We start from the raw sequence: 9,590 nt of genomic DNA on the forward strand, positions 1-9,590 counted from the left end.
CCTGACCTAAGGGAAAAAAATATATTATTTATTATTATTTATTTTATCATACTTATAGACCGCCCTCTCCCGAAAGGGCTCAGAGCAGTGAACAACAATAAAAATAGGATTCACAATATCTTGACCAGGTCAAAGGAGGGTGGGGTCTGGGAGCTGATAAATTGCTGGGTGGGGGAGGGGGTGGGCTCTTCTCTTTCCTGCTGCTGGGGAGCAGACCTCTTGCCTGGGCTGTGAAAGCAGCAGCCATTTTTGGACCATGTGCTCAGTCAGGTTATGTGAACTCTTTGAGAATTGCAACCTTCTAAGTTTTACGTGCCTACACTATGTTCAACAACTGCTAGTTAGGGTATGTTAAGAGGTAGGGGCAGGGGATTTGCATTTATATCGCCTTTGCTTTGGAAACCCTTGCTCAATCTGGTGCTCTGCTAAAAGATAATTGTGACTTTTATTTTTAATAAATACTTTTAAAACCTTAGATGTGGAGAACAGTTTTCTGTACCATGAATGCCCCACTGTCTTGGCGCTATCAAAGTGGGAGGAGAAAGAGGAAGGCTGAGCAGCTTTTCCTCCAGGATCTCCAATCTACCCTGTGGAACCCAGGAGAGGGGAACCAAGGGGAAAACTGAGGCAGAGGCCTCACAGTTGGAAAGGAAGCTGGGAAATCCTGATCTTCCCCAGTGGGCAGTCCTCAAATGATCAGTTGGTGGAAGCAGTTTACCCAGAGAGAAAGCAAGCCCTCCCCAGGAAAAGTTGGCAACCCCTGGGAGAGTACAGATAGCAGAATAGGGCTTGCCAGGCAAAGCAAGCCCGTTTCACCACACTCTGAAACAAAATGGCAGCCACCAGCTCATCAAAAAGAAAATGGACGACAAACGAGCAGTGAGGCACAGAAGCCAAAGAAAGGCAATGAAGATGGTTGAGGGGGCCTTGAAAATAAGCCCCTTGAAGTAAGGTTGAAGAAACTGAATGTGGAGGTGAGTTCCGGACTCTCTGGTGATTCAAGCAACTCTCCCAGCAATGGCCCAGAGAGCAACAGTCAGTAAGACGGTTCTGCAGCAGAGGGTTCATAGATCAACGAGGCCAGGCTAGATTATGCCAATGGATCCCCCACATATGTACCCCCACCATCACCACAATATTTTGGTGTCTGTGAAGTTGCAGACACTTTCACTTCAGCTACTGGAAGAAAGGAGGAGGAAGAGTATTCCTAAGAGCAGCGGCTCCACAGGAGAGCGTGCCCAAAGCAGAGACATCCACCTCATTCTTGGCCTAATCCCTTGATTTCCACAGGCAAGAGATATATCCTATTAACAGCGATGACCTGAGGACAATTGATCTCAGACTCCCCACCATATAGAATTTCAGAGATCGTTCTAAATTATTGGCCTCAGTTCTAATGTTTCCATATACAGCCAGCAACAGAAAAACCCTGGATTGGGACCAAAGGTATGCACCTGGAAACTCACGACAATGGACTCACAGTATTCATGGGTTTCCTCGAAACAGGCAACTATCAGGCCAAATCCCTCACAAGATTGAAGCTGTGCTGCCATTCCAGACATACACAATCACATCAGGTTGCCACTAACCACGCAAATGTACACAGAATCCAACAGGCTTAGAATAGAGCCACTGTCCACGGGACAGAACTGTTAGACTTGTCTATTAGCCTTTGGAAACTTACGAGCAGAGCAACTGACTGGGGGAAGGTGGCTGTCCCAGATCTTAAGACCCTAAACATGGAAGGGCGTAGCTGGACACATGAGCACACAAACACGCCTTATACTGTATGAGACCACTGGTCTCTCCGCAGAGTGGCAGCGGCTCTCCAGTTTCTCAACCAGAGGTCTTTCACATAATCTGCTGGCTGAAGATGTTGGCAATTGAACCTGAGACTTTCCACACACCAAAGAGAAGCTCTACCATTGAGCCACAGGCCTTCCCGGTATCCATCTATGCAGTGCATCCTGAGCATGTGTATGCCAAATGCTTACATGTCAAGTAAATAGGCATGCTTTGTGGCTTGTCACAGTCACACAACAATCAGGCAAACAAATCTCCACAAAAGCCACTAGTCTGCAAAACGTTTACAAGCTCCCCTAACTAGTCACATCACGCCATATCAGCAGTGTGGGAAAGGCAGCCAGGAAGGGAGACACTTTTCTAGTTCACAAGAAAGTCACTGCTAACAGGCAACGACCACCGATGGCAAGTGTGGTGCAGTAAATGAAGCAATATTTGTTTTTTGAAAAACCAACTCTGGCTGGCAGAGAAGCCTCTTTGTCTTCTACACCCACAGATTTTGCAAGCGCCAACCAAGGAAGAATGGGAAGAAGATAATTAACATGTGAAGAGTGTCAACAAAGTGGGAAAGAGCAGCCAATCGGCCACACAAGGAGTTCTTCCGCATGCCTACAGGCCTCAATTTTATGTATTTCCTTTTTATACATATCCATGAGACAAAGGATACTATATATGGACTTACCAAAAGAGTACAAACCACAAACACCAGCTGTTTTGAGTCCCCATTTCAGAGAAAAGGAGAACATAATATCAAAATAAATAAATTATCATATTCCCAAACTCAACTGCCTCGAGTTTCAACACAGGGCCTTCCCCTCCTAGCTATCCACCTGAACTACTCACTATATCCAACGCTTTGACAACACTTATTTCAGAGACTGGTCTACTACCGAGCACAGCTGTAAATTACTGCTTACCGCACCTGTGTAAGAAAAGGGACAATAGCAGCTGCAGTTTCTCCCACCTCTCCCAGACATCAGTTCCAAGGAGAACATAATTTGCTCAAGCGTCAAGGTCAGCTTCCACACTGCAGCCTGGTTGTTTAAGGTTTTACAACCCCTACATGCTAATCTCTTGCCAGCTGCCTGATTACCTTAACAGGTGGACTGCATCCTAAGGCAGACTATATATAAACAACAGACCACACCTTAAGATACAGATCTTTCAAGTGGAATCAGGCAACACATCAGCCACTTAGTGATAAATACATAATGCATCACCAGGTCCAAGTATCTAGGAAACAGAGAAAGATTTCAGCAAAAGGAGAGGACAGAGAGAAGTCTCAGCTGCTGAAGAAGTCATAGATGAGGCCAGGAAGGTTTCCAAGCTCCCGGCTTTCTGCAAATCGTGCAAGAAAGCTTTTCTGTACAATAGGCTTGCAATGTAGAAAACGGTTCTCAAACTTACTTCTGCCAGTGTCAGAATAGAATTTGGAAGCCCCAGTTCGAATGCCCTTGTAATAAGTCACATGCTCTCAGCCCTCCCCTTACCTAAGCCCAGCCCTTACCTCTTAGAGATGTGAGGAGAAAAGAATGACTTTAGCCGCTTTGGGCCTCCACTGGAGAGAATGGTGGGGCATAAATTAAGTAAATAAATAAACAAACAAAATTTGGACAAGTGATCAGAGACTGTGCATACTACAAGACATACTACTGCATACTACAGCTTACTACAAGGAGGATCCTGCTGTGTGATTTTTGTATTTTGACCTGTCATTTAAGTTCTGTGTTTTTTGTTTTCTTTCTGGTCGGTTCCAAACATCTAAAGCCCTAATCCTGCCACGCTGGGTTTGTTTGTTTTTTTCTGGTGTCCCATCCTGTTGATTGTACTAATTCATTCTGTGTAATCTACCTTGAGTCCAGCCGGAACCGCAGACTATAAATAACATACATGAATAATGAACAGGGCAACCCTATACAGAGTTAGTCCTGTCTAATGCCGCTGATTACAACTGACCTAGACTGTAGTAATTTTATACAGGGTAAGGTTCAGGTGAGCGTATGAAAGTTTAAGAATGACTCTGCGGGTCATCCTAAATAAGTCCAAGAAGGTGGATTGGGAGGAGGGGAATGTGAAATACCGCCCTGCCCTGCCCCAGCCAACATTCAGCCCAAGGACAGAGAAGCACAAATCCCCCCACCCCACCCCGATCGCCTTTTAAACTCAAACAGTGAAAAGCAACTCAATTTATTATAGGGGGTGCTGAACTCATTTGGTACAAGGGCCAGATAGGATATAAATGTGACTCGGTGGGGCCAGGTTGGGGGGGGGGGAGGGGGCTTCTTTGACTGGTGAGTTCCAGCAGGTTCCCCAGCCCCAGTGGAGGTGGCCACCTTGGTTTGAGAGGGCCTGTGAGCCAGTTGAGGCACCCCCCCCCTTCCTCTTGCTCCCAATCTGGAGGGGGAGGTGTTGGCTCAGCTAGCCTGATATGCCCTCTCACCTCCAGGGCTGCCTGTTTGACCTCCCGACCCCTCGGGTTTTAACACAATCCCACCGTGGGGAGGGGTGACTGCCTAGAGGGGGCTTCTGGGCCCTGTGAGCCCCGCCTTGCTCCTGATCTGTTGGGGCCAAACTGAGAGCAAGGGGAGGGGGCTGCCTCAGCCGGCCTGCGGAGTTCTCTGAAGGGGGGGGGGATGCAGCCCCCGCCCGCCCCCATCATGTTTGACACACACGCCCGGTTTATTATCCGCCCCTGTCAGTCATTCCTCAGCGTTTTAACCTGGTTTCTCCCACTGGCGGAGGGGCGCCCCACGCCCTGCGGTCTCTGCGGACGCCGGGCCCCGGGCCTCCCTCTCCCCAGCTCCCCTACGAGAGGGCCTCGCCGCGCTTCCCCAGCCCTGAGGCCGCGAAAGGCCGCCCGGTGTGTGTGGGCAGCGGGCGGGCCCCGGACCAGGCCTGCCGCGGAGCCCGGGCGGCGGAAGCGGCGCCTCGGCCCGGTCCGGGCGGCGTGGAGCGGCGCGAGAGGCCTCCCCGCGGCGGGCCTGAGGGAGGGACTGACCGTCCGACGAAGTTCTCGAGCACGGAGCTCTTGCCGGCGCTCTGGCCGCCCACCACGGCGATCTGCGGCAGGTCGAGGTGGCAGCTCTGCCCGATGGAGCTGAACGCGTCCTGCAGCTTGTTGACCAGCGGGATCAGCTCCTCCATGCCCCGGTTGCCCATGGCGACGGCGCCCGCCGGCCCGCTCCCCTCGCCGGCCCCCAGCCACAGCCGCCCCACTTCCCCCTCGCAGCCGCCTCATCCGGCCTCGGCCCCGGCCCGCCCCCCGCGCCCATTGCTCGCCGCCGCTGTCACTTGCCCCGCCGCGGCCAATGGAGGAAACGCACGGCCCGCCTAGCCTCGGCGCGCGCAACCCCGGGGGGCGGGCCCACTCCAATGGAGTGCGCCCGATTGACTCGCGGTTGCCCGCCCTCCGTCATGGATCGCAGGGATCAAAGCGTTCGGTATCCCGCCCTTCCCTACCGACTGCTCTCGCCATTGGTCGAGACATCCGTCCTTCTAAAGAAGAGCCAATCCCTTCAGGAAGGAGCCGCCCGGGTCTAGGTCGATGTGAGGACGGGCTGGTCGCTTCCGGTGCCGATCGCTTTCGCATTTGATAGTTGTGTTTTATGTTATGGTATTTTCCTATTTATGTGTAATTTATGTTATTTTTCTGTTTATTAGCTTCTGTATAATTATTTTGAGAAAATCAATAAAAAATTATGGGAAAAAAGAATCTGGTTCTCCCAGAGAATCCCAATGAAACTCTCTAGTTCAGCATTCCCCAGCTTTTCCAACCAGGATGTGATTAGGCACAGCCACAAAACGTCTGCCCGTGTGGTGGATTCAAACCTGGTTGTCCTAAAAACTAGTCTTGCATTCAGATCCTTACGTGAACACTGGAAAAACAGATCTCCATTGAGTCTCTCTCTTGTTCATGTCCACCGTCAGATCAGAAATCAACAAACTGCACTCTAAAAATCATGGATCCAATGCTCCAATGTGCCATAGTGGCACAAAAACGTGGTTCCAAGTGAGGTTAGTCCACCTCCCGGTGGAAATTGAAGTTTTTGAATTACAGTTGATCTCCAGGGAGGACTCTAAAATCTAGGAGAAATTGAAGGTCTGGAGTGGACACTGCAAACAGATGTATTCTTTGGTATATAAAAAAAAACCTGTCAGAAATTGATTATAGTGACCTATAAATACAGTTTTGGCTGCTTGTGGGTAGAAAAAGGGAAAGGTTGTGGCTGCCATCTTCCTACGGTAGTTCACATTTGATTTTTCTCCTTAACGCTGAAAAAAAGTCTGAAAGCAATTTCTGGGGCTTTTTGAGTTGAATGCCAGGAGGAAGACTGTGTAAATTGAAAATCCGAATTTTGCTTTGAGGAAGTGAACTCATAGGAAAGGAAGGTGTTAGAGGAGCTGACCACATCCCCAATGAGCTTATACTGGGTTTTTTAAAAAAAAAACCAGTCTAATATTTCATAGAACAGTGATGCGGTAATAGCATGGATAAAGGCAAATGTCCTCATAGAACTTTACACATTTTCCATGGATATCCATAAATCACATGTGAAGTTTACATATCACATCTATTGTTCACACATTGTGCAATAACATGGATACAATCCCTTTTGCCATGATGCAAAAATGTAGATTCAAGCCATGGATCCTCCTTAAATTCATGCAATTTTTCAACTAAAATAGCACAAAGCCACTATTGTATCACCCCTCATATCCTTGCCAATGAATCACATAACAATCATAATTCCAGCTATGGTGTAAAGAAATGCCTTCAAAAACATTGATCCTCACTATTTTTATATTGTACCCCCAATTCGCCATAAAATCTCAACATCACAATAGTATCCATGATCTTCACCATAAATAGAGATCCAACACTCAGCTGGTGCAATAATTTATTCAAGGCATGGATCTTCAGTGACCATCATGATTTTTCAATGTAGTAACTAAAATCCACCACCAGCTAACGTATGACACTGACATCTGTTGACTGTGCCACAAATAATGGATTCAGGCTCATTGGTGCAGGGATGGCTCAAAAACATGGATCCAAGGCACGGATCCTCATTGTGACATAAACTCCATCTAAATATCCTGTAAATCACAAATCTGCAGCACCGCAGAACACAAAACAAAAATCACTTTAAAGACATGAATCCTCATGGATCTTTATAATTTTTACCTCCCCCATAAATGCTCAGATCACATCAGGGTTTTCGCAGACTGTACCATAACAACAGTGGATCCTGCGCTTCTTTTTTAAAATCTTCAGTTGTTGCTAAAAATGGCTTGGGAAAATTTCTGATTTTTTGGGCGGGGGTGGGATGTCTGGGAACAGTAAAACTGGGAAAGTGCAGGCAGCTCAGTAACAATGTGATGTCATTTCTTCCAAGGGAATTCTATAGTTAGAGATCACTTGTGATTCTGGAAGAAAACCAAGCCCCACTTGGTGCTCAAGGTTTTGTGAATGTGGACGTAGGTAAGGGGGGGTTCTTGGGTTCAACCCCCCCATTACATGTCCGAAGCTCCGCCCCGTTTGTGGGTTTTTTGTATTTTAAAGTGTTTTTTTGATTTTCGGCCTGCAGGGGGCACGGTTTTTAAGCTAGTGGCACCAAAATTTCAGGGTATCATTAGGTGACACTCCTGATGATACCGCCCAGGTTTGGTAAAGTTTGGTTTAGGGAGTCCAAAGTTATAGACCCCCAAAGGGGGTGCCCCCATTGTTTCCAATGGAAGCTAATAGGAGATGGGGGCTACACATTTGAGGGCCCATAACTTTGGCCCCCATGAACCAAACTTCTCCAAACCTGGGTGGTATCATCAGGAGGGCCTCCTAAAGATACCCTAAGATTTTGTGAAGTTTGGTCTAGGGGGTCCAAAGCTATGGACTCCCAAAGGGGGTGCCCCCATCCCCCATTGTTTCCAAGGGAGTGAATAGGAGATGCGGGCTACACGTTTGAGGGTCCATAACTTTGGGCCCCCTGAACCAAACTTCACAAACCTGGGTGGTATCATCAGGAGGGCCTCCTAAAGACACCCTAAGATTTTGGTGCTGCTAGCTTAACAATTGCACCCCTAACAGCAGGCACCCCCAAATTTCCCCAGATTCTCTTTTTAAATCCACCCCCTTCAGCAAGGATTTCAATCAGAGAATCTGATGTCCCAGTTTAAACATTGAAAATGATGCTGTTTAAGGGTGGGGGATAATCCACCCCCAAACAGCATAACTTTCAATGTTGTTTTAACTAAGGACCTCAGATTTCCCTTTAAGGTGGATTTAAAAGGAGAATCTGGGCTTCCTAGTTTAAACACCATTGAAAGTGATGCTGTTTGGAGGTGGATTCCAGCATCACAGTGGCTGCCCATTCTTGAGGCGCAAAACTCAGATTTTGCTCCGGGCTCCATTTTCCCTAGCTACACCTCTGCCCGGAGGAGAGGGCAGAAGGGACTGCCAGCTGGGAGCCCAGCCGGTTGTGTGGGGCAGGGGGGCAGGGAAGTCTGCCGTCCCTGGCCTCGGAGAGCTGCTCCAATGGGCCTCCCAGGAGCCTCTCGGCCCGTCTCTGACTGGGCAACAGGGTGTGGTGGGTAGAGTGTCGTGCTGAGATTCGGGAGCCTCGAGTTCAAATCCCCAGTCTGCTGCAGAACCTACCTGGATGACCTCGGCCTAGTAACGTGTTCTCAGACTCTGCTACCTCGGCGGGCTGTTGTAAGGATGACAGTGGAGAGCTCTGGGAGGAAGAATGGAGTTCCCAAATGTGTTAGAGCGCTCGCTTCTCTTTCTTCTCTACTAAGCTCCTCCATGTATGTTGTTGTGATGCCTGGGTTCTGTTGGTGGGTCTTCAGTCTGGTCTGTGGAGAGGTGTATGGGAATGGCACTTTTGATGAGTCCATTTGGACTACACTATTGATAAGACTCTGAATGTTTGTTGTATTTATCTGTCTTTTATGGACAATTGTTTTATTGTAATTTGGAATGCCAATAAAGGCTTGTCTACTACTAAGCTCCTCCAAATGTTTATATTTCTGTTAATATATGTTTATATCCTCCAAATGTTTACATTTTTTAATGTTTTAATGTTTACACTTTGTAATGTTTTATATTATTGTATTTTTATTAGTATGTAAGCTGCCTTGAGTCCCTTGGGAAATTGGCAGGGTAGAAATGTAAAATTTAAATAAAAAATAAGTACTGAGGCTGGGGTGGGGCTTGGGGAGGCATGGACACGCTCCCCATGGGGCGGGTGGGGGCGTGGTCCCACCCCGACCCCCCCATAAAAAATCTATACCTACGTCCCTGATGTGGTGTCTCCAAATTAACTTTTGATGGGGGGGCGGGGTTGGGAAGCTCAGGCCCCATTCCCAAGCAGGCCCTGTCTCTGGTTCTCCCAAAGCAAGGCCTGCTGCAAGGAGCTTCACTGTGACTTCTACACAAGCTCCCCCGCAGGTCTTTCTTAGGAATAACCAGCATTTGGAATCATATGGAAGTAGACAAGCAGAAAGCACAGTGTGCTAGCAATTTTAACAATATCTGCAAAGGGCTCCTTTATTCCTCACCTTGATGGCCCCTGCTAGCCCAATCTCAGAGGCAAAGCAGGCAAACCACTTCTATTTGTCTCTTGCCTTAAACACCCCATGAGAGGACACCATACATCACCTGCGATTTCCTGGGGGAAAGGAGCAGGGAAAGAGGAAGACATAACAAGAGATGGATTCCTCAGTGGGGAAGCCACAGCCCTCTGCATGCAAGTCCTGAGCAAACCTTTTAAGGATGGGACATTTCGGAG

General features: G+C 48.1%; 1 protein-coding gene across 4 annotated transcripts in view; it reads right to left on the reverse strand.

Annotated features, from left to right (window-relative positions):
- DNM2 (dynamin 2) overlaps window positions 1-5,027 on the reverse strand; it is a 92,217-nt gene extending 87,190 nt beyond the window's left edge. For all 4 annotated transcript variants that reach the window (XM_048504214.1, XM_048504213.1, XM_048504215.1 and 1 more), the window contains exon 1: window positions 4,802-5,027. In XM_048504214.1, coding sequence (XP_048360171.1) covers window positions 4,802-4,962 — 161 coding nt within the window. In that variant the 5' untranslated portion in view covers window positions 4,963-5,027. The remainder of the gene's footprint in view (window positions 1-4,801) is intronic.
- Between the last annotated feature and the right edge of the window lie 4,563 nt (window positions 5,028-9,590).

This window comes from Sphaerodactylus townsendi, linkage group LG07 (genome assembly GCF_021028975.2).
Source record: "Sphaerodactylus townsendi isolate TG3544 linkage group LG07, MPM_Stown_v2.3, whole genome shotgun sequence".
NCBI lineage: Eukaryota > Metazoa > Chordata > Lepidosauria > Squamata > Sphaerodactylidae > Sphaerodactylus > Sphaerodactylus townsendi.